The 25,752-nt window shown below is 47.2% G+C and overlaps 1 protein-coding gene across 17 annotated transcripts in view; it reads right to left on the reverse strand.

Annotated features, from left to right (window-relative positions):
• KIF1A (kinesin family member 1A) overlaps nt 1-25,752 on the reverse strand; it is a 148,187-nt gene that overhangs the window by 66,105 nt on the left and 56,330 nt on the right. For all 17 annotated transcript variants that reach the window (XM_065410667.1, XM_065410666.1, XM_065410665.1 and 14 more), the window contains 8 exons: nt 24,635-24,714; nt 21,838-21,913; nt 10,339-10,418; nt 9,505-9,611; nt 6,234-6,317; nt 5,551-5,731; nt 5,331-5,403; nt 4,878-4,971 (listed from right to left, as the gene is read on the reverse strand). In XM_065410667.1, coding sequence (XP_065266739.1) covers nt 4,878-4,971; nt 5,331-5,403; nt 5,551-5,731; nt 6,234-6,317; nt 9,505-9,611; nt 10,339-10,418; nt 21,838-21,913; nt 24,635-24,714 — 775 coding nt within the window. The remainder of the gene's footprint in view (nt 1-4,877; nt 4,972-5,330; nt 5,404-5,550; nt 5,732-6,233; nt 6,318-9,504; nt 9,612-10,338; nt 10,419-21,837; nt 21,914-24,634; nt 24,715-25,752) is intronic.

Genomic DNA, 25,752 nt, shown 5'->3' on the forward strand with positions numbered 1-25,752 from the left:
GGCAAGCAAGGACCACTGTGATCAGCTAGTCTGACCCCCTGTATAACGCAGACCATAGACCTGCCCCCAAATAATTCCTAGAGCAGAGCTTTTAGAAAAACACCCAGTCTTGATTGAAAACTTGTCAGTGATAGAGAATCCACCATGATCCTTGGTAAATTGTCCCAATGGTTAATTCCTCTCACTGTTAAAAAATTATGTCTTATTTCCAATCTGAGTCTGTCTAGCTTCAATTTCCAGCTATTGGATTGTGTTTGACTTTTTTCTGCTAGCTTGAAGAGCCCATGATCATGTATTTGCTCCCCATATAAGTACTTATAGAATGTGATCAAGTCACCCCTTCGCCTTCTCTCTGTTAAGCTAAATAGACTGAGCTCCTTGAGTCTGTCACTACAAGGCTCTTCTCTGACACCGCTCCAATTTATCAACATCCTTCTTGAATTGTGGGCACCAGATCTGGACACAGTGTTCCAGCAACAGTCGCCCCAGTGCCAAAGACAGAGGTAAAATAACTTCGCTAATCCTACTAACGATTCCCCTGTTTATACATCCCAAGATTGCATTAGCTCTTTTGGCCACAGCATCACACTGGGAGCTTGTGGTCAGCTGATTATTCACCACAACCCCCAAATCTTTTTCAGAGTCCCTGCTTCCTAGGATAGAGCCCCCGTCCTGTAAGTGTGGCCTGCATTCTTTGTTCCTAGATGTATACAGTTACATTTAGCTGTGTTAAAACACGTTTGCTTGTCCCGTTTACCAAGCGATCCAGATCTCTCTGAATCAGTGACCTGTCCTCATCATTATTTACCACTCCCCCACTTTTTGTGTCACCTGCAAACTTTACCAGTGATGATTTTATGTGACCGGCTCTGAACATGAGGAAATACAGTTTTCTTTTCTTGCCCTAATAACTGTTCCACACACAAGTCAGGAGGGCACCACAGTGCAAGGTCCAAAAGAAATACCCCAGATACACAGGGAGGGCAACGTCCCCCATAAGCCAAAACTAACTCCACTCTGTCAGCAGCCAAGGTAAATGAGGGATGGGAAAGGTTATTATGTGTATGAAACAGCAATACCAGCTCCCAAACATGGCTAAAGGTTCCCAAACACTGCTAGAGGTGGGGGAAATAATTAATTACAATAACAGCACTGATTGTTTTAAATTGTAATGGCCTTATTCTCATTGACACTAATGCCCTTTGGCTGCCTTAAAGTGGGGTAATGTAATTTATATCCACTTTAATGCCCCTTTACAGTACCAGTGGGGTGTAAAGAGTCCTGGGTATAAAGAAGAATCAGGCCCTCTGGGTTATGCTGATACCCTTTCTCTGTTCTAGAAGTGTGACTTTCCCATCTGCCTTCCTTTAAAACAAAACAAAGAACCCACATTTTACCAGGGAACAACTGATTAATTTTCAATAAATAAATTCCCCACTGATTTATGCCAACCTTTCAACTATAGAAATTTTGCAATCAGACCTCATGCTATTTCTTCATCTCTATGCCTTATCCATTTGTATGCTGCTTCTTGTTAACTGCATATCAAGAAGCAGTAGGCAGTACTAACATGAACACAAGGAGTATGGAGAATGGGGTATGTGGGTGCAGTGTGAATATCTGCTGTAACCATTGTAACAGCTGTGTTTGAATTAGAGTTACAGCATCCAAAGCAGATACTGAAAATGCCGGCAAATGAGCAGAGCTCCGGCCCCTGAATTCAGACAAGAGTGATTTAACAAGCAACAATCTTGACCCCCTGCCTCCTTCATTCAGCATTATAATCATCCCCTTTGTGGCATTCCACACACTGTGATACCACAGCTTTAGACACCTACAGTTATTTGATACTTTGATACTTAAATGGGGAAACTTTGGGGAAAGGGTGCGCCTATCCAGGAAGGATGGGCTCCACCTAAACCAAAATGGAACCAGATTACTGGCACTTAACATTAAAAAGGTCGTAGAGCAGTTTTTAAACTAAGGGCTGGGGGAAAGCGGACAGGTGCGAAGGAGCACATGGTTCGGACATCCCTTACGAGAGGATCTATTAATAGAGAATCTCTATGTCCTTGTGAGGAGCAGAGGATGGAAAATGATAAAATACAGGTGGGGTCTGATCAGAAACAGTCAAATAAAAAAGTCCCATTCAGTGACATTGTGTAATGGCAGACAGCTAAAAGGAGACAAGTTTTTAAAGTGTTTATATACCAGTGCTAGAAGTCTAAGTAATAAAATGGGTGAACTAGAGTGCCTCGTATTAAATGAGGATATTGATATAATAGGCATCACAGAAACTTGGTGGAATGAGGATAATCAATGGGATACAGTAATATCAGGGTACAAAATATATCAGAAGGACAGAACAGATCGTGCTGGTGGGGGAGTGGCATTATATGTGAAAGAAAGCATAGAATCAAATGAAGTAAAAATTGTAAATGAATCGAACTGTACCATAGAATCTCTATGGATAGAAATTCCATGCTCTAATAATAAGAATATAGTGGTAGGGATATATTACCGACCACCTGACCAGGATGCTGATAGTGACTGTGAAATGCTCAGGGAGATTAGAGAGGCTATTAAAATAAAAAACTCAGTAATAATAATGGGGGATTTCAATTATCCCCATATTGACTGGGTACATGTCACCTCAGGATAGGATGCAGAGATAAAGTTTCTTGACACCTTAAATGACTGCTTCTTGGAGCAGCTGGTCCTGGAACCCACCAGAGGAGAGGCAATTCTTGATTTAGTCCTAAGTGGAGCACAGGATCTGGTCCAAGAGATGAATATAGCTGGACCGCTTGGTAATAGTGACCATAATATAATTAAATTTAATATTCCTGTGGCAGGAAAAACACCACAGCAGCCCAACACTGTAGCATTTAATTTCAGAAAGGGGAACTACACAATAATGAGGAGGTTAGTTAAACAGAAATTAAAGGGTACAGTGCCAAAAGTAAAATCTCTGCAAGTTGTGTGGAAACTTTTTAAAGACACCATAATAGAGGCTCAACTTAAATGTATACCCCAAATTAAAAAAACATAGTAAGAGAACCAAAAAAGAGCTACCGTGGCTAAACAACAAAGTAAAGAAGCAGTGAGAGGCAAAAAGGCATCCTTTAAAAAGTGAAAGTTAAATCCTAGTGAGGAAAATAAAAAGGAGCATAAACACTGGCAAATGAAGTGTAAAAATACAATTAGGAAGGCCAAAAAAGAATTTGAGGAACAGTTAGCCAAAGACTCAAAAAATAATTGCAATTTTTTTTTAAGTACAGCAGAAGCAGGAAGCCTGCTAAACAACCAGTGGGGCCACTGGACGATCTAGGTGCTAAAGGAGCACTCAAGGATGATAAGGCCATTGCGGAGAAACTAAATGAATTCTTTGCATCGGTCTTCACGACTGAGGCTGTGAGGGAGATTCCCAAACCTGAGCCATTGTTTTTAGGTGACAGATCTGAGGAACTGTCCAGAGATTGAGGTATCATTAGAGGAGGTTTTGGATAAGAGGGAAGTACTCTCATGGATTGGTAACTGGTTAAAAGATAGGAAACAAAGGGTAGGTATAAATGGCCAGTTTTCAGAATGGAGAGAGGTAAATAGTGGTGTCCCCCAGGGGTCTGTTGTAGGACCAGTCCTATTCAACGTATTCATAAATGATCTGGAAAAAGGGGTACATAGTGAGGTGGCAAAATTTGCAGATGATACAAAATTACTAAAGATAGTTAAGACCCAGGCAGATTGCAAAAAGCTACAAAAGGATCTCTCAAAACTGGGTGACTGGGCAACAAAATGGCAGATGAAATTTAATGTTGATAAATGCAAAGTAATGCACATTGGAAAGCATAATCCCAACTATACATATAAAATGATGGGGTCTAAATTAGCTGTTACCACTCAAGAAAGAGATCTTGGAGTCATTGTGGATAGTTCTCTGAAAACATCCACTCAATGTACAGCGGTAGTCAAAAAAGCAAACAGAATGTTGGGAATAATTAAGAAAGGGATAGATAATAGGACAGAAAATATCATGTTGCCTCTATATAAATCCATGGTATGCCCACATCTTGAATATTGTGTGCAGATGTGGTTGCCCCATCTCAAAAAAAGATATATTGGAATTGGAAAAGGTTCAGAAAAGGGCAACAAAAATGATTAGGGGTATGGAACGGCTTCTGTATGAGGAGAGATTAATAAGACTGGGACTTTTCAGCTTGGAAAAGAGACGGCTAAGGGGAGATATGATTGAGGTCTATAAAATCATGACTGGTGTAGAGAAAGTAGATAAGAAAGTGTTGTTTACTACTTCTCATAACACAAGAACTAGTGGTCACCTAATGAAATTAATAGGCAGCAGGTTTAAAACAAATAAAAGGAAGTATTTCTTCACACAACGCACAGTCAACCTGTGGAACTCCTTGCCAGAGGATGTCGTGAAGGCCAAGACCATAACTGGGTTCAAAAAAGAACTAGATACATTCATGGAGGATAGGTCCATCAATGGCTATCAGCCAGGATGGGCAGGAATGGTGTCCCTAGCCTCTGTTTGCCAGAAGCTGGGAAGCAGTGACAGGGGATGGATCACTTGATGATTACCTGTTCTGTTCATTCCCTCTGGGGCATCTGGCACTGGCCACTGCTGGAAGACAGGATACTGGGCTAGATGGACCTTTGGTCTGACTCACTAGGGACATTCTTATGATAAGAGAGAGTCTCCTGCCGATACACCTGGATCTTCCGGACTTTCATCGTAACAGACCAGAGCCCCGCTCCCAGGGCCATCAGGAAGTGTCATTGGCCAGGAAAACTGGAAAAAGCTCGTTCTCTCTTGCACAATTTATTTCAGTCACTCTCTGCTTTCACTGAACTTTTACCTTCATCTTCGGGCTCTTCCTCTTCCTCATTGGCCTCAGGATAATACCTGGAGTCCATCTGCTTCTGTAAAGCCTCCAGTTTACTCTCATAGTCCTGAGGGAAAGGGGGGAAGATAAGGAAATAACCCACAAACAACTGTCTTCTTGATTTTGACCACCCCCTTCCTGTACCAGGTCTCTCTCGATCCCCATAAAACTGAAAAATGGCTCCACTCCCTGTAGAAAGCCAACCTACCTCCCAGCTGTGTTCACTTGTCTAAAAGGCCCTGTGAGACGTGGAGACACATGATATTTCCAGTCTAGGTAGCATCTTCAGAAGATGCAGATCCGCCCTACTCATGTCAGCACGCTATCCATTGTTCAGACTAGAGACTCAACCTCAGTCTGCGCCTTGACGGTGACTAGCGTTGCTCTGATGAACCAGATAAGAAGCAGAATGTGTGTGCCACCTACCAGCCTCTGCTGCTCAAGAAGATAGTTGGCCTCTTCTCTCTCTTTGCGGTATTGGTCCTCCAGTTCCTGAAGCCTGGGAAGAATTAGGAAGGACAAAATGACAAACCTGGACAGATCCAGTTACTGGCTGACACCCCATTTCCTTCCCTTCTGCTCCACCTCTCCATGTTCCCCTTCCTCCATGATCCCTCATCTCCTCTGCCTCCCCCATGCCTCCTACCTCTGCTCCATCTCCTGCTTCATGTCAATGCCTTGTTTCTCCAGCAGCTCTCGCTGCGCGAAGGCCCAGTCCACTGGCTCCGCGGGGGTCTCTGCACATGGGGTCCGCTCCCGTTCCTGGCGAGCCTGTTCAGGGTGGTTGAATCGGAACACGTGGCTCTTCCCCATGATGATTCGGTTTCCTTTGGGGAGGGCAGTTCGGAGTTAACCAATGAGGTCTCCAGTATACCTCTACCCCGATATAATGCGACCCGATATAACAAAAATTCGGATATAACGTGGTAAAGCAGCGCTCCGGGGGGGCGGGGCTGCGCACTCCAGCGGATCAAAGCAAGTTCGATGTAACGCGGTTTCGCCTATAACGCAGTAAGATTTTTTGGCTCCCAAGAACAGCGTTATATCAGGGTAGAGGTGTATATGCAGGAACCCCAACTCAGTGGCAAGGGTTGCACAGCAGGATTTCCACCAACAAGGCCTCTCGTGTCCCACAACTTATGCCCTGATTCAACAGAGCACTTGAGCATGAGTAACCCCACTGACTATCCCCCACTGTCACTGCACTGATGCCACTAGACTAGAACCACCATCTGCCCTGGTGTGTTTCTATAGGGGGATCGATGTGAGTCAGTGGTTAAAGCAATCTGTCAGTGCTGAGTCAATCACCCCCTCTGAAGCAGGACCTACCGGATCGCAGGACACTGGGTTCCATCACTTTTTTGCCATTGACGTAGGTGTCGGCCCCTTCGCAAGGTTCTAGTGTCACCACTACTGCGGGAAAGGCATAGGAGAGAGAAAGAGACAGCAGAAGAGGTGTGAAGGGACAGCAGAGGCCTGAAGGGCTGCTGGTCTCCTGATCGCATTGGAAAGGTTGGCTGTGCAGGCCCTGTGGGCTGCGATAGGCAGGGAGGGCTGTTTGTTTAGCATCTTGATGCCAGTGGACACCCTGCTCCAGACGTGGAGCTGGGCCCAAGCACATACAACAAGGTTGTATTTCAAAAGCGCCAGTGGAATTTAGGAGCACGTCTCGCTGAAAATCAATGGGGCTGGTGCTTCTAAACCCCTGAGGTGCTTTTGAAGATCTCCCCCTCTATCTATATTTTAGTTATAAATACCAGGTTACTTTCCATACGTTCCCACAGGGCAGGCCTACACCACCTTCTTACCCCCATTATTTCACTGGCATTGATTGTCTCTTCCATGCCAAAGTCCAGCCTGGTTCTGCAGACTGCAAACTACCTGCCATCAGTCCTTGAGCATTAATCACGAGAGCCAGAACATGCCCCGCTCCCTCCCACGTCACAACTAGTCCCACAGACAGCCCGGGGGCTGCTCACAGAGCAAAGCACTACGCAGCATGTGTAAGAGGAGACAGCACATGATGCTGAGTAAACAGAGGGACCCTAGGATGCCCGGGGATCTGTGAGTGGCGTTATTAGTTCTCTAGTCACTCGGTAAGAAGTACCCTCCAAACTGGACGTTATATTGCGGTACTGCCACCTGCTGGCCTCTTCGGCAAGCTAGGCTGCACGGAGATTCCTGGACAGAGTGAAAGAGGGATTGGGCCATTCCAGACTTTAACAATGAATTGCTTTTGCATGCCAGTGGGTTGCCCACCCCATTGCTGCTGCAGGTGGGAGGAGGGACAGGAAAGCAGTCTCTATCCCTAAACCTGTAGTGATTTTACAGGACACTGCCAGCAAACCTGTATAATGTTGAGTCAGCCAGGCTGCCACTCTTCTTGGCGTCATCAATTATATATTAATAACAACCTCCCCTCACAGCACTGAGGCAACACCCACCAGTAACCTGAATCCGAACCCTGCTGCCTGCCTGTCTTCTCTCCTCTCGAGACTGCCCACTGGGTGCAGCAGGCTAAGGAATCTCTGTCTGCCGCACCACATGATTTACAATGTTTACATGAACTACAACCGTTCTGACTGGGCAAAGGGAAATGATCTTGCCTGAGCCAGACACATAGGTGGTGGAACTAGGGGTGCTGGGGGTCTAAGTTCCCTCTAAGCTGCGGGGCCGCCCAGCAAGCTATCAAGTGCTGTGCACTTCAGGTGTCCCTTCCCGCACTGCTGCGCTGCTCCTGCCCTTTGCCTCTGGCCAGCTGCTGCCAGGAGCCTCCTGCTTGCTGTGCAGAGCGTGGGGGAGGAGAGGAGACTGCTGATGTCAGGGTGTCCCCCTCCCCTGTACCCCATCTCCACAGAGCAGGGCGGGGACACGACAGGACTCAGGACAGAGCTGGCTGGCAGGTGTTGCTGTGTCTGAACAAGCAGGGAGCAGGCTTCAGACTGCTGAGTGCCGATCTACTTAAAGGCGCAGCGTGTCTCTCTCTGTCTCACACACACATTGTGTCTTTTATATTCACCTCCCAACACATTTCAAAGTGTGTTGTTTTAGTGTTTTGACTGGTCTATGCATTTCATAATTTCTATTTCTCTCTTACGCTTAAATGTAATTCTTTGATTAGTGAGTTCTAAAATGCCTACCCTGTCCTGGCTGGAGTAATTATCCCTATGGTAACTTTTTAAAAATATATAAATATCTAGGTTTCTTGTTTCTGCTGGTGGCGCATATCCTCACATTACCTCAATATGGTACAATATGGTACAAAATTCATTCCACCCACGGATAGAAAAAATTAGAGGGAACACGGTGGGGGTGCTGCCGCACCCTCCGTCTTGAAGTGGTTTCCATTATATTACAGTTTGGTTCAATGGCTCTCAGCACCCCCACTACACTAATTGTTCCCACACCCCAGGCCAGGCATAGTGTGGAGGGAGCCACAGTTCAAATCTCCAGCCTCATTCCTACTCAACCAACACAGCTCCTGACCTGAAGCAGCCCCCACTGTTCCAGTTCTGAGCCCCCGGCCCCCCAACTCTGACAAAGCAGAGAAGAGTCCTGACCTGCAGTTTCACTTGCTGACTCATTTCAACCAATGGGATTGAAGTATTCAAATGAACTAGAGGGAGGGAGTGATGATTGGCTGTGCTACCTCTGATGTCACCACTGCTCCACTCCCTGAGTACCAAATGAGCACAAGGTGGAAATCAGGCCTGGTCGACAGTCACCATATTGAACAATATGCTTCCCTGTGCATCTCAGACTGCAAACAGCAAAATGCCACTGAGCTGAGTGCTAGGCCTCACTCTGCTTGGCTAGTGACATCTACCACTGATTCTAGGGGTTGGACCATGCTCCCATTGAAGCTACAAAGCGCGTTCTGAAAGACTGTGCACAGGCACAGATTTGACAAGGAAGAGATTAAGAAAAAAACAGAGCCTGAGTCTCTGGCCTTTCCACAAATCAATCCCAGAGATTTACCCCCTGCTTCCTGTGAGCAGGCAAGTTTGCACCCGTTTTGCAGGAGGGATAGCCTCAGACAATGCAGAATGTCTTCGGCAAGGGAATCAGCCTCCATATCTCACTCTTTTCTTTCACAACCATCTTCTCTTCTTCCTGATTTGCCGTACAGAATAGCCTCTATTAGCATATCACCTGCAATTCCCTGGAGATGCTTCCCTTCACTTCTGCCAGTGGTGTGGCTATGGAAGGCAACAGTGCCCTGCCAATGCTCTGCACTGCTAGCTGCCTTTCAAGGGGTGTGACTGGGGAAGCTGGCACAGCCAGGAGATTGGTCTGACTGTGCTTCAACGAGTGCAAGAAAGGAAATGGGAATGACCCAACCCAGAAGACAGGTGGCGCTATCACAGCACATCCTGCGAAGACTGTATTCCAACACCCCACCTTGACAAGTAGGTAGAGAGGAGGTGCCCTACTCCAGGCCTCTTGACAGGCATCAGTGCCCCAGTTCTCCTGGATGTAAGCAGAAGCTGGGGTGCCCTGGCTGCAAACACTAAGAAGGAGCTGCAGGTAGCCAGGTATGTGACTGAACTGGGGTGAGAGCACAGACTGTGGACGTGTGAGGTTCTCTGTCCGCGGGTACCTTCGCCACCGGCCTTGGTGTTGCTGCGGAAAATGCAGTGCTCTTCCTTAATGAAGTGTCCGCTCAGCACGATGTCCTGCCTCCTCTCTGCGTCCTCTCGGCCAACCCTGCAGGCAGACACAGACTTAGTGGAGTTCCCTGGCAACAATACACCAGGTTTCAGACCGCTGGCAGCAGCGCACTCAAAGGGCCTGATCCAAAGCCCACTGGTCATTCCATCTACTTTAATGGGCTTTGGATCCAGTCCCGGGAGAGCCTCAGCGGGCAGCCAGGCCAACATCTTAATTGGAAGCTGTCATGGGGAAACATGACTTTTCGCATGCCAGTATACACTAGCTAACGCATCCCTTCCAAGTGGTGGAATTAAAATCTGCATCTGCTCTCTCCCCCTGCCGACGCGGGGTCTGCTCCCCCTTCACAGTACACCTGGGTAGTGTAGGGCCAGGTCTTCTGCAGAGGGGAGCCCTCGCCCATCCCCAGGATGGGACATTCTTCCACAAGGCTAGCACTGCCCAGCTTCCCTTCACGGGACAGCACATTAAATCCATGGGAACACATCAATTAGATTCCCCTTCAGTTCACTTCTCTAGGAAGGCCAGCCTGACCCAGGGACCATGCAGAGGGCAGGGCTGCAATTGCTCTAAAGTATCAGGTCCCACTGGTGATCTGAGTTTGATAGCAACAGAGCACCAATACCTGGTTCAGCAGTGAATGAGGAGGAGAGGGGGATCCCATGCCCTGGGCCTGCCCTGCACTCAGACAACCAGAGTCTGATGCTGTTCATTTCAGCAGACACACTGATGCTACATGATTCTGTGGCGGTTACACCCTCACCTGGTTATCCCATCCTTAATGTAGTACAGAAGGCATTCAGACATCAGCGGGTCCTCATTGAGATTGACCAGGTGAGGTGTCTGGGAGGGAAAGAGACAATGGGTCAAAGGCATCCTCAGTATCCATGCCAGACACAGAGCCATGTCCCAGGACAGCCCAGCCCTCAAAAACACAGCCACCTGACAGGCTGCTCCACTGCATGGAGCCCCCACTCCTGCCCCAGCATAATTCCGGGAGAGAACATTTGGGGTAGGGTGTGACACTCTGTACCTTGGGGGAACACCCAACACCCCATTTTCATCCTTGTAAAATGAGTGTGTGGTATCCAATGCAAAGTTTGTCATGTTGAGTGTCTTTGGAAGGCTCATGATGCACTGAACATGGTTGTTATAGTGATGTTATAGTAGTTGTTCTAGTAATGTTATAGGTTGTAATTTCATGTATATAGTTGTGAGGCTGAAAATGTGTCCTCATGGCTTAAAATAAGCCCAGGCAAAAAAGCTCCAAAAGCTGAGAGGCAGTTCACACCTCATCACATCTGTATGGGACAAACCCAGCCCAGCTTCACAGGAACAAAGGACACTGACCTAGACAGCAACAAAAGAATCTGTTGGACTCTCGAGGGAGTCACCCCCCTTCCTTTGGTCAGTCAGGGACTGCGATGAGGTAATGCTCACCTGACTCTGAAGGGGGGGGGGGCAAAGCCAAGAGGGAAGAAAGGACATGGTAAAAGGGACAGACATTTGCCATGCCCTCTCTCTTCCACCTACATCTACAGACATCACTACCAAGCGACTGAAGCGCTGATCAAAGGGAAGAGCCTGGCTGAAGGGCAACCAGCCAGCCTGTGATGAGAAGCATCTCAGTTTGTAAGGGTACTGAAAGTGTTAAGATCAGCTTAGAATGCATTTTGCTTTTATTTCATTTGACCAAATCTGACTTGTTATGCTTTGAGTTATAATCACTTAAAATCTATCTTTGTAGTTAATAAATCTGTTTGTTTATTCTACCTGAAGAAGTGCTTTTGGTTTGAAGCATGTCAGAGACTCTCCTTGGGATAACAAGCCTGGTACATATCTATTTCTTTGTTAAATCGACAAACTCATATAAGCTTGCAGCTTCCAGCAGGCATTACTGGCCACTGCAAGACGGAGGTTCCTAGGTATGTGTCTGGGACCGGAGATACTTAAGAACATAAGAACATAAGAAAGGCCGTACCGGGTCAGACCAAAGGTCCATCTAGCCCAGTATCCTGTCTATCGACAGTGGCCAATGCCAGGTGCCCCAGAGGGAGTGAACCTAACAGGCAATGATCAAGTGATCTCTCTCCTGCCATCCATCTCCACTCTCTGACAGACAGAGGCTAGGGACACCATTCCTTACCCGTCCTGGCTAATAGCCATTAATGGACTTAACCACCATGAATTTATCCAGTTCTCTTTTAAACTCTGTTATAGTCCTGGCTAGTCTCATTCGGTTGCAAGTAGCTGGGAGCAGCTTACATGCCAGAGGCTGTGCATGAACAGCCGAGGAGTGGGGGTTCTCACAGCAGAGCAGTGTAAAGGCTGGCTCCCAGAGTGAAGGATTGGAGTGGCCTAGCAGATCACGGGTCCAGATAACACCAGAGGGGAACATCACAGTGGTGCAGCGAGCAGGGTGTATGTACGGCTTCTTACTCCAAGTGAAGTGCACACTTTAAGCACAGATATTTGTGATTTTAAGTGAGTCTTAAGTGCAGTGGCTAAGAACAGTCAGGAAGAGGTCACAATTTTGTTAATTTCTGTTTGTTTATTTCGGGTGAGGGAAATAAGCACAAGACAGCAGAAAAATGATACCAGTGAGGCAGCTACAAAACTAGACCTGGCCAAACTGGAAGCAGAAGAGAAGGCAAAGGACCGCGAGTTTCAAATGGGGCAGGTAGTAATGAGGCTCAAAGAAGCAGCTGTGGCCAGGGAAACTATGGAGGCAGAGGCAGCCAGAGAGGAGACTGCACACAGAAGGGCCATGACAGAAAGAGTAAGAGAGCGGGAAGAAAGAGTAAGAGAGCGGGAAGAAAGAGAAAGATGGCAAAAACACCAACTGGACCTGCTAGAGAAGCAGAACCAGAACTCCCCGACCCCAACGACTCCCATCACTCCAAAAATCCACAAATGGGAACACTTATGTCCTGCATACAGTGAAGAGGAGGATATTGCTGAATATCTGACTACTTTTGAAAGGCTGTGTGTAATACATGAAATCACTGATGATAAGAGAGTTCCTACCCTGATTACTAAATTAACTGGTAAAGCTCAAAATGTATTCAATGGAATGCCTATTGAAGATGCTTTAGACTAGGGTAAATTTAAAGATACTGTTTTGCGAAGTTTTCAGATTACCCCTGAAATATATGGAGTTAAATTTAGGAATCTTAAGAGGGATATTGGGATGAGTAATTGCAAATATGTAAACAAAATGAAAGATTTGTTGGGAAAATGGGTGAGGGATAGAGAAGTAGCAAGTTTTGAGGGAATGTTGGATCTTGTTGCTCAAGAGCATTTCCTATGCATATGTAAGGCTGATGTAAAGCAGTGTCTATGGGACAAAGATGTAAAGTCTGTGGATGAGATGGCTTTTTTAGCTGATGCCTTCGAACAGAATCAGGCGTCTATTGAGGGCAGGCCACAGAAAGAGGGGTTTAAAACTGGTGGGAAGGGAGGAACCTATTTTGCCCCTGGGAAGAGAGAAGGGGGTTGGGAGACTAAACCGTCTCTCACCCAAAAACATTCCTCTAACCCTCATCCCAAATCTCCTGTAAAAGTAGAAGAGCCCAAAAGGTACTATCAGTGTAATTCTACTGATCACCTGAGGAATAAATGCCCTGTGCTAGGAGGAAGCAGGCAAACAAGAGCTCATGTTAGTTCTGCTGGCCTCAACACCGAAACCCCGCAAGCAATTGAAACCTATTATATTGGTTCTGTGAGGTTAGCCGTTGCAGAACCAGGTATGGAGCATGTTAAGGCTGTCCAGATTGATGGCGGGGAATACTTGGGGCAGAGGGATACAGGGGCCCAGATCTCTCTGGTTAAGCAGAGTGTGGTCCGAAAGGCCAGTATGTTGCCTGGCAAAATGGCAGAGATTGTGGGGGTGGGCAAACGCAGATTCCTCACACCACTAGCTGAAGTCCATGTGGTTTGGGAAGGTTTGGAAAGTGTTTTGACTGTGGGGGTAATGGAACACCTCCTGTTCGACCTGCTCCTGGGTAATGATTTTTTCCGTGTAGCCCAGGTTAAAGTATGTGCCTGTAGTAGGAGGGGGTGTTATGCTGGGACCCCCGAGGGAAAGGGTAAGGTCTCAGGAACTGCTGAGAGAATGGGAGAGAATCTCCTTGATTCTTCTGCAGCAGGGAAAAACCACATGCTTCCAGGTGGGAGGATGGTTGAGACCAACTCCTGCACTGCAGCTGGGGGCAACACCGCATCAGGAAGGGATGGAGGTATAATGCCTGCCAGGGAGAGAACTGTCCAGGTTTTTAGCTGCCAGCAGGTTGCAGCTGAACCAGAGGCAAAACCAGCTCTAGGGAGCAGGGAGAAATGTGTCCCAGAAGAGAGCCCAGAGAAGGGGCAAGGGATCTCAGAAACGACTGAGGTGGGTGAGGATTCCTGTGACTCAGTAGCGTAGCTTGGGGGGGGAGCGGGAGAGCAGCCGCTCCCCCACTGAGCACAAGTGGCACCTTGTCAATTTCTTGGCGCCTTTTTACTCACCCAGGGGAGCGATAAAAAAAAAAAGGCGCCATCCGCTGCGGCGCTTTTATTTTACTCACCCGGCGGCGCTCCGAGTCTTCGGCAGCATTTCGGTAGCGGGACCTTCACTCGCTCCGCGGGTCTTCGGCAGCATTTCGGCAGCGGGTCCTTCAGTGCCGCCGAAGACCCCCAGAGCGAGTGAAGGGCCCGTCGCCGAAGAACCGGAGCGCCGCCGGGTGAGTAAAAGCACCGCAGTGGGTGGCGCCTTTTTTTTTGATCGCTCCCCCTGTTCCCTCCACCTGGCTACGCCACTGACTGTGACTGTAACACAGGGAAGCCGGGTGCTTTCAAGTATGGGAGGGGCTGAGACTAGCTCCTTTCCAGCAGAAGGCAACATGCCCTCAGGCGCAGAGGCAGGAGAGGTGTTGTCAGGGATTAAGGAAACTATCCCAGTTGTTAGCTGGCAGAGTTCTGCAGCTGAACAAGAGACAGAACCCTTCCTAGGAGGCACAGAGAAATGTGTCTTAGGAGGGGGCCCAGGGGAGGAAACTGCAGAAGGAATAGTGGCGGTACAGGAATGTCTCCTCACTAGTCACTTGGGGCAGGATGCCCAGGACACTAGGAGGGTGGCTGGGTCAGCATCTGTGCACTCAGGCACTCAGCCTGTGACCCAGGTTTTGAGAAGGAACTGTGTAACTGACCTCCTGGAGGGGAGCAGTCACACAGCTGACTTCTCAGGGATAGAGAAAGGGGTAGGGGAGGGTACCCCAATCCAGGTCCCGTTTTTTCAGGATGCTATTTCTGATAAGTTTTTGGAAAGTAACTGTGTCTCTTTAAATCAAGATGTAGCTCCAATGCCTGTGGTAACAGAGGAGTTGGGACCAGGAAATTGCCACGTGGTAGTTTGCCAGAATACAAATGAACCAACTGACAGAGAAGGGGGTGTTTTCCCCCAGGCTGGTAAGACTTAGAGAGCAGTTATGGGAAAGCTGCTGGGTAAAGGTGAATCTGATCAAAGGATAAACACACCTAACCCACAGAGCACAACCCTCTAGGGGGCAGGGGAGGACTCAGTGCTGGGAGGGGAAAACACAGGGTAACCCCAAAAGGGAAGCTGGATTTTCTGCATATCTACAGTCCTGGGGTTGGGAGACCACTCCCCAAAAGGCCAGCCAATGTGCAGGATCCCCCTGAACACCTTTCTTGCCAGACCCTGAGGCACCAAAATTCCAAAAACATGATTAAATTAAGAGCCCACACAAAGGGAAATACTGGAGGGAAAGAAAAGCCAGTGACTGATTACATGGGAGAGAGTCAAAGGACACCATGGATAACGAACAAACTACACTATCTGAACAGAGGGTGTGGTATCTTAAAGATACTTGTAAACACCCATCTGTGATTAAAAAGTTGGTATTAATCTTAAGATTTGGGGATAAAAATTTTGACACGGATGTTAAACCTTATGATAATGCTACTTTTCAGTTAATAACTGTAAACAGGTTTAAAGCTTATCACAGCAGAGAAACCATAAAAAACCTGGTTTGCTGTGTGTGAATGGGGAAACTGAGGCAGACTGCCTCCTGGCCTTAATGGCTGGATGCCAAGAGACCTATAACACAAACTGCCTTCAAACTAGTCAGTGACTAACCCTCTTACAATAAACTAAGAGGGGAGGTGTGACGCTCTGTATCTCGGGGGAACACCCAGCACCCCCATGTTCGTCCTTACAATATGATGGTGTGGTATCCAATGCAAAGTTTGTCATGTTTGTCATAACTGAGCATGGTTGTTATAGTGATGTTACAGTAGTTGTTATTGTAATGTTATAAATTATAATTTCATGAATATATTTATGAGGCTGAAAATGTATCCTCATGGCTTAAAATAAGCCCAGGCAAAAACTCTCCAAGAGCTGAGAGGCAGTTCACACCTCATCACATCTGTATGGGACAAACCCAGCCCAGTCTCACAGGAACAAAGGATACTGACCGAGACAGCAACAAAGAATCTGTTGGACTCTCGAGGGAGTCACCCCCCTTCCTTTGGTCAGTTTGGGACTGCAATGAGGTAATGCTCACCTGACTCTGAAGGGGGGGGGGCAAAGCCAAGAGGGAAGAAAGGACATTATAAAAGGGAGAGGCATTTGCCATGCTCTTCCTCTCTCTCTTCCACCTACATCTACAGACATCACCACCAAGCAACTGAAGCGCTGATCAAAGGGGAGAGCCTGGTTGAAGAGCAACCAGCCAGCCTGTGGTGAGAAGCATCTCAGTTTGTAAGGGCACTGAAAGTGTTAAGATCAGCTTAGAATGCGTTTTGCTTTTATTTCATTTGACCAAATCTGACTTCTTGTGCTTTGAGTTATAATCACTTAAAATCTATCTTTGTAGTTAATAAATCTGTTTGTTTATTCTACCTGAAGAAGTGTGTTTGGTTTGAAGCGTGTCAGAGACTCTCCTTGGGATAACAAGCCTGGTACATACCAATTTCTTTGTTAAATTGACGAACTCATATAAGCTTGCAGCGTCCAGCGGGCATAAGTGGACACTGCAAGATGGAGGTTCCTAGGGTCATGTCTGGGACTGGAGATATTGGCTAGTCTCATTCGGTTGCAAGTAGCTGGGAACAGCTTACATGCCAGAGGCTGTGCATGAACAGCCCAGGAGTGGGGGTTCTCACAGCAGAGCAGTGTAAAGGCTGGCTCCCAGAGTGAAGGATTGGAGAAGCCTAGCAGATCACTGGTCCAGATAACACCAGAGGGGAACGTCACATAAGGATTTTCAAAGGTGGCTAAAGAGAGTCAGGTGCCCAACTCCCATTGACATTCACTGGGCTTCTAACTCCTTTGACAGTCCCTGCCTCCCTGAACAGTGCCTCACAAGCTGATTAAAAATCAAAACAGAAGCAGGAACAGCAGAGCTGGGGCCTGGCTCCCCTGTGCCCTGCATCTCACCAGGCCATTTACTTTCATGCCAAGGGGGCATATCAGGCTTTCCATTCACAGCAAGCTCCATTCACACCCGCTTTGCACAGGTGCCAGTGACGGCGCCACATGGGATTGGGGGAAATCAGGTCTATTCAGCATTGACGTTGCTTCTCTAATTGGCTTGGAAAATGTAAAGAAATTTGCCTCAGCTGTCTAATACCACCCTGCATTTGAGTAAAAGTCAAGTGGGTCGTGTGAGCCAAGGGGCATGGACATACTACCGTAACACAGGAGGGCCTACTACATCCTTTGAGCTGGAGCTGAGATTCCTGAATTCACCAGCACATGGTACAGCTGCTTCTTTATTCAATTACAGCCAGCCAAGTCCTCCCATGGCACAACTAACGCACCCCCAAATGGCCAAGGAGCAACCGTGCTGCTAGGAGGAAGCGCTCAGTGCTGGAATTTTAGCTGCCAGAAGCAGAGCACTTCTGGGAGCAAGCTCACACTGTTATAAACTTACACCTGATTGATCCCTTGTGGGAGATCCTCTAAAATCACAACAATAAAACCAATCTAAATGGCATGCAAAGAGGATCGGAAACTGTCCCTCATGCAAGGGCAAACAGTCAACACACACTGAGGAGTGGAAGGGTTGTTTATTAAAAGATGAAGATCACAGACCTCAAGCAATTCCTGATTTATAGGATTAGGTGATTCCTGAGTTGGGTTCCTACACCCTCAGTCCCTGCCTCACAGGAAGAGAGCCCCCAGATGCACAAGTAGAAAGAATTAGTTACTGAGAGCTTGGCTACACTTGCAAGTTAGAGCGCATTAAATCAGCCCCGAGCACCCTAACTCCTGAGGTGTCCACACTGGCAAGGCACTTAGAGCGCCTGGACTCCGCGGCTGGAGCGCCCCTGGTAATCCACCTCCATGAGAAGCATAGAGCTTGCTGCGCCCTGGCTGAAACACCGGGGTGTCAGTGTGAATGACGTGTTGCATTATTGCGCTGTGATTGGCCTCTGTAAATGTCCCATAATCCCTTGAAGTCAAGTGGCCACTCTGGTCATTGTTTTGAACTCGGCTGCAGGCATGTGGATATCCCCTTTCAAAGCTCCATTTCTGACAGCCGGCATGCTTATCTGCTCCCGGACACAAAGCAAACCATTATTGTGGAATGCTGCTGCTGCAGAGGCAGGCGTTTGTGCCTGTGTGTGAGAGAGAGGCGAGGGTTGGGGGGGAAGTGGGGGCTGATGTCTGATGTCAGGGTTTCCCCCTGCCACTGTCTGAACTTACAAGACAGCATGCTGACACACTCTCTGCCCCCCAAAACACATCTCTCCCCCAACATACACAACACACACTCTGTCACATTCCACCCCCCACATTTGAAAAGCACGCTGCTGTCACCTGCACACTGGGATAGCTACCACAATGCACTGCTCTCTGTGGCGTTGCAAGAGCTGCTAATGTGGCCACGCCACTGAGCTTGCAGCTGACAGTGTAAACACATGGCAGCGCTTTCCCTGCTGCTGTCTCCGAGGGCTGGTTTACCTCCCAGCGCTCTACATCTGCAAGTGTAGCCAGAGCCTAGGTCTATCTGACAATTGGGAGTAGCCAAAATGTCTCTTCTGCATCCTCCACCCAATCTACTAAAGCCTGGTCGCAACAGATGATGAGGTCGCTTCTTTCCTCCTCCCCCTCTTTGAGCTGGCTTCTTCCACTTCTTCCTCTCACTTTCTCATCTAGATCTTCCTGCTTTGCAGCCTGTGTTAAGCTAACCCTTGCAGCCTTTGCTTCGCCCTGGGACATCAGGTCTAACTTGGGGAGGACTGCTAAGGTGGTTTTTGTTAGGATATTGTACAAGTGTCTGTGGACAAGAATCTCCATAATGCCTGCATAAAATACACCTCCTCATGCTGTATTGGTCATCTGAATAAGTGGCTTGATTTTCAGAGTGCTGAGCTCTGATTAACTACACTTTCTGATTTATCCAGGTGCCCAAATACGGAGTTAAGTGCTTTGTTATAGGGATCCACTTTTGCAAAAGGCCTTGCTTTCTTGCTCTACCCATCTAGTTAAGTGTTAATTAGGCACCTGTTGCCTGGGTATCTATCTACTAATGGTACTTATATGGCCCCTTTATTATAGCATCTAAGCACCCCACCATTGCTAGGGTATTTACCTTCCGAACACTGCAGGAGATAGGCGTGACATTCTGTACCTCGGAGGAACACCCAGCACCCCCATGTTCATCCTTACAATATGCTTGTGTGGTATCTAATGTGAAGTTTGTCATGTCAGGTGTCTTCGGAAGGCTCATGATGTACTGAGCATTGTTGTTATGGTAATGTTATAGTATTCGTTGTTATAGTAATGTTATAGGTTGTAATTTCATGTATATAATTATGAGGTTGAAAATGTGTCCTCATGGCTTAAAGCAAGCCCAGGCAAAAACTCTTCAGGAACAGAGGGTCAGTTCACACCTCATCAGGGCATGTATGGGACAAACCCAGCCCATCCTCACAGGAACAAAGGACACTGGCCTAGGCAACAACAAGGGATCTGTTGGACTCTGGAGTGAGTCACCCCCCCTTCCTTTGGTCAGTTTGGGACTGTGATGAGGTAATGCTCACCTGACTCTGAAGGGGGGGGAGGGCAAAGCCAAGAGGGAAGAAAGGACATGATAAAAGGGACAGACATTTGCCATGCTCTTCCTCTCTCTTCCACTTCCATCTACAGACATCACCACCAAGAGACTGAAGCACTGATCAAAGGGGAGAGCCTGGCTGAAGAGCAACCAGCCAGCCTGTGGTGAGAAGCATCTCAGTTTGTAAGGGCATTGAAAGTGTTAAGATCAGTTTAGGATGCATTCTGCTTTTAGTTCATTTGACCAAATCTGACCTGTTATGCTTTGACTTATAATCACTTAAAATCTATCTTTGTAGTTAATAAATCTGTTTGTTTATTCTACCTGAAACAGTGTATTTGGGTTAAAGCATGTCAGAGACTCCCCTTGGGATAACAAGCCTGGTGCATATCAATTTGTTTGTTAAACTGACGAACTCATATAAGCTTGCAGTGTCCAGTGGGCATAACTGGACACTGCAAGACGGAGGTTCCTAGGGTTGTGTCTGGGACCAGAGATATTGGCTAGCATCATTTGGCTGCACAATCTAAGGAGCAGCTTACATGCCAGAGGCTGTGCATGAATAGCCCAGGAGTGGGGGTTCTCACAGCAGTGCGGGGTAAGCCTGGCTCCCAGAGTCAAAGATTGGAGTGACCTAGCAGATCACTGGTCCAAATAACACCAGAGGGAAACGTCACAGTAGGAAAGTGCTGTTCCCCCATTTTAGACATGGCAACTGAGCCTAAATGACCTACTTGCCCACGGGCACACAGGCAATCTGATGGAGCATGAAATTGAACCAGGTTTCCTGCATCCCAGGTTAGTGTCCTAACTCATCCTTCGTCTCTGACCTCCCACCTCTCCTTCCCCCCCCCCCGATTCTACAGAACCGTTATGTTGTATTTTCGAGGGGAGCCTCTTTCCTGTCTCACCCCATGCCAGCCACAGCTGGGTGGGCACAGCGTTAGTACACAGGAAAAGAGAGAGTCCTCTAGAACTTGAGAAGAGATCCTATAAGAAACATCTCATCCATCTGCCAGAGCTACTGCCTGTAGGGCCCCCACTCTGCCCCCGACCCTGGTTGAAGCATGAAGGGACATATGAATTGTTAGCGCATCAGGCACATAAATCTCTTGCGACGCCAGCTACAACAATCCCATGCAAATGCCTGTTCTCACTTTCAGATGATATTGTAAACAAGAAGCGGGCAGCATTATCTCCTGCAAATGTAAACAAACTTGTTTGTCTGTGCGACTGGCTGAACAAGAAGCAGGACTGAGTGGACTTGTAGGCTCTAAAGTTTTACATTGGTTTATTTTTGAATGCAGTTATTTTTTGTACGTAATTCTATATTTTTAAGTTCAACTTTCATGATAAAGAGATTGCACTACAGTACTTGTAGTGGCAGAATTGAAAAATATTATTTCTTTTGTTTTTTACAGTCCAAATATTTGTAATAAAAATAACTATAACGTGAGCATTGTACACCTTGTATTCTGTGTTGTAACTGAAATCAATATATTTGAAAATGTAAAATAAATGACAGCCCTAATAACAACAATAATGTATAATATATAGTGCCCAACCACAGCTCTTTAGTATGTAAGCGATTGGGGGCAGGAACAGAGGTTTCCTAGAATGCCTGGCACACTTTGGGACACTTCTACGGCATTAATAATAATTCAACGTCTAAAACCCACGATTAAGGCCTTGCATACTCCATGGCAAACTGGACCTAAATCCTGCACCAAGGAATCCCTGGATTTTACAGCAACCTGGTGTGCCAGACAGCTAATTCAGGAGCTACTTCATTTACATTGGAAAATGGAGGTTTTTAATAAGCTGCATCTAAAAAGAAATCATACAATCATTCCAGGAACCCAGGTTATTTTATTTTGACAGTAAATTCTCCATCTGGAGAATTGTGGCAGGCAGTTTGGGAACAGGAAGGGAAAATTAGCTGGATGTTTCTATTAAAACAATCAGCAGTGAAACAGTGAACAGGGTTGATGTTTAACGTGTCATTTTTATGTTTCAGAGTCAACACCCACTGAGCTAGAGGGGGCAGTTCACATGTCTCGGAGCTATTCAGAAATGAGCTGGACTAATAGGAATTTAACAGGGAGGTATTTTCCAAGTGCTGCTGCTGGGCAGTAGGTATATTTTTAGAAGGATCTGATTGGCCTGGTGGAAGAGATTAAAGGAATCCTACCTACCTTTTTAGGAGAGAACACACCCAGGGTGCCTCCATCTTCTCTCATGGCCACGCCCATTTCTGCCAGCAAAGCTTCCCTGAGCAACAGCAAAAGCAAAAGTCTGTCAAAACAACCTGTGTTGTTAGTTTTTTGCATCAGAGCAGCCCCTAGAGAAGCCAACTGAGATCAGGATCCCACTGTGCTAAGGGCTGCACAGACACAGACCCTGCCTCAAAGCGCTCACAGTCCAACTGGAAACAAGGCGAATCTAGTGCATGGAACAAACCACTAGAAGGAGGAGGGCGAAGGTGGACGAGGGTAACCATGAGAGGAACATGTGTATACACAGACTAGCTATGGGCTTTGTTAGATATTTGTATACTGCTTAGGAAAATGACCCCCATTATGAGAGTTCAATTAAACAATTAAATCAATAAAGAATATTAATGATTTCAGTAATTCCATTTCCTTGAAGCCCTCTAAATTAAGGCAGACATTCCATTTATAATATTTAGCTAGTACCGGCTATTTGAGGATCTCAAAGCACCTTATAAATGTTAATGAAGTAAGACTCAGCTGTGAAGCAGGATAGTACCAGAGGTGAAAGTAAGCCGGTCCGGTCCGGTACGGACCGGACCGGCTTCCGCGGTGGTGATTTAAAGGGCCCAGGGCTCCTGCCACTGCGGGGAGCCCCGGGCCCTTTAAAGCGCCGCCGGAGCTCTGGCAGCTGGGTTCAGGCGGGAATTTAAAGGGCCTGGAGCTCCGGCTGCTGCGGGGATCCCCGGGCCCTTTAAATCCCCGCCGGAGCTCCGGCAGCCGGGCTCCCGTGGTGATTTAAAGGGCCCGGAGCTCCGCAGCGGCCGGAGCCCCAGGCCCTTTAATTCGCCCCTGAGCCCCAGGGGCTCCCAGCCACCTCTGCAGCTGGTAGCTCTGGGGTGATTTAAAGGCCGTGGGGCTCCCAGCCACAGCCGGAGCCCCAGGGCCTTTAAAGCTTGAAAGGCCCCGCCTCGTCCGGTTGAAGCCACGCCTCTTCTGGTTGAGGCCACACCCCCGCTCAGGACTCCGGCGTACCGGTAAGTCCTTTAAGTTACTTTCACCCCTGGATAGTTCTATTAGCTCCGTGTTACAGATGGGGGAAATTAAGGCAGAGAGAGATTAAATAACTTGTAGGAGGTCATGAAGAAAGCTTGTAGACTGATTTGGTGCCTTACCAACAGGACCATCCACCTCTTCCTTTTGGAGGGCTGATCACTGTATTGAAATGGTTGTACGGGGACTTTATCTTTTCTTTCTCTCATCTCATTCACTTCTAAAATACACCTGTCCCCTCACCTCTGACTGCCTCTGGAAAAGGGGCTGTGGGTATTGTGACATTGCACTTCATAATGTTTTATGGAAATATGCTTATGAGTGTAAATATAATGTAACTGGAATATGCTTTATGCAAAAGGTCTCCTGTAAGATATCATTACAAAGCTTATAATCTACTGAGTGTGTTCATCCTATTTGTATGAATGTATCATTCTTGTATCTAAAACTAGAAATATGAAGTATAACTCTGAGGTCCTATTGTAATTATGCAAAGTGTGGGCCATTAATGGTGGTTTGGAAGCTTGATGGCTCCCACTGACTAGGACAATTGGTTGTAAATGGTCTGTTTACTTGTAAACCTTCCTGGGTGCGTGCGGGCCAGCCCTGGAAGAATGGAGGCTGGGGTCTCACAGGACATGTGAACATGTCACCTGATACTGGAATCCATCTTAAACCTGGTGCTTTTCCATTTAGAAGGAGGGGTGGGGACCCAGAGAGACAAAAGGTTCCCGCCTTGTGGCAAAGCTATAAAAGGGCGTGGAACAGAACAAAGGGGGCTGCCAGTCATGAGAAAACCCCTAGTTTCCACCTAAGATGTCTGCTGAAACTAACAAGGACTGTACCAGTGGAAAGGATTGGGCCCAGACTAGGAAGGCGTCTAGTCTGTGAAAGAAGTTTATTGGAACATCTCTGAGGGTGAGATTTTACCTGTAATCAGTCTCTTAATGTATTAGGCTTAGACTTGCGTGTTTTTGCTTTATTTTGCTTGGTGACTTACTTTATTCTGTCTGTCATTACTTGAAACCACTTAAATCCTACTTTTTACACTAAATAAAATCACTTTTGTTTATTAACTAACCCAGAGTAAGTGATTAATACCTGGGGAGTAAACAGCTGTGCATATCTCTCTATCAGTGTTATAGAGGGTGGACAATTTATGAGTTTACCCTGTATAAGCTTCAGACAGAATAAAACGGATTTATTTGGGGTTTGGATCCCATTGGGAACTGGGTGTCTGGGTGCTGGAGATAGATGACCTGCTGAGCAGTTTTTGGTTAAAGTCTGCAGCTTTGGGGGCATGGACCAGACCTGGGTCTGTGTTGCAGCAGGCTAGCATGTCTGGCTCAACAAGGCAGGATTCTGGAGTCCCAAGCTGGCAGGGAAAACAGGCTCAGAGGTAATCTCAGCACATCAGGTGACAGTCCCAATGGGGTCTCTGACCGAACACGTCACAGGCATGTGTTGTGTCAGCATAGCTGGGTCTATGCAAAGCCCCCTACAGGAGTCATTAGTAGAGGAGGAGTGCCAGCCATGCTATTGACGAAACTGGGGCACGGCCAGATGGTTTTACTATCCTGGCTCTTCCTGGCTGCTGACGTCACTACAACCAGCACAGGCAGATGAACTGACCCCAGGAAGCCCCCATGGAGGGGAGGTACAAAGGTGGCATAAAGTGAACTGGACACTGAGTGAATGGGTCTTGCAGACATCACTACTGTACACTCACCTCTCCATGCGGATTGCTTCTGTCCTCCGCAACTTTTCTTCCCAGGTCTCGTTCAGCTCAGCAATGATCTTCTCTGTTTCCTGGAGAGCAGAGTTTAAATGTTAGTATTTCGTGACTGCTGTCACCTTTGGTAACAGAACTGCAAATGCTCTTTTAGGCTTTGCTCCGGAATCTCTGTTCTACAGAAATCACAGTCACAGCGGCATTTACTAAGTCACACCACACAATGATCTTGCATAACGGATACAAATGAGACAGCTCTGTTTCCTGGCTGCAGAATGTGAATCCCAGTTCCAGGCTGGTTTCAATGTAAAGCACCCTTCAGGGAAAAGGCGGGATAAGAGGTTTTTCAACAAACCCTTACACCAGTCACAGTATTTGAAGACAACATGTTAGGAAAGCAGATGACCCTCGGGCCTGCCATTCAGCGCTGGGCAGGACTGGGCCCACACTGTGGCCTGATGGCTCTGCTGGCAAACCAGCATCAGTGATGGCTTCAGCAAAGCTCTCCCAATAGTGAGTTTGTTAGTTACCTGTCACTGCCAAGCCATGAGGGGAAGTACAATATCTCGCCTTTTGGGAGTGCGCCGCTAGACTCAAGATGGTCTTTTTAGCCTTTCAGCAGAGTAGGGAATAAAATACATACATAAAACCTCAGGCCAACATTTTCAGAAGTGCCCACTGATTTTGGGTGCCTCAATTTTGAGTTGAAACACTTTAGAGGAGCCTGATTTTTAGACAACATTAAGCACCCTCCCTCTGAAAATCTCTAAATTCAAATTTCACTCTTTAAGGGGTCCAAAATTGGGCACTGTAAATCATGGGTTGCTTTTGAAACTTTTGGCCTAGCAAAAGACGGTTACTAATCTTTTTGTGACTGTTGTTCTTCGAGATGGGAGGTTGCACATGTCCATTCCGAGTTACGTGTGTACGCGCCCAGAGCATCGCTGTCAGAATTTTTTCCCCTAGTGGTATCCATCGAGCTGGCTCCAGTGCCCCCTGGTGCCACACGCTCAAAGCACCGGTACAAGGGGCCTTGCTGAGCTCTGCCGAGCCCGCGTCCCTCCTTTTCTTCTTACTGACCACTCTGAGAGCAGGGACGGTTGATTGGCTTTGCT

This window comes from Emys orbicularis, chromosome 9, assembly GCF_028017835.1.
Source record: "Emys orbicularis isolate rEmyOrb1 chromosome 9, rEmyOrb1.hap1, whole genome shotgun sequence".
Lineage (NCBI taxonomy): Eukaryota > Metazoa > Chordata > Testudines > Emydidae > Emys > Emys orbicularis.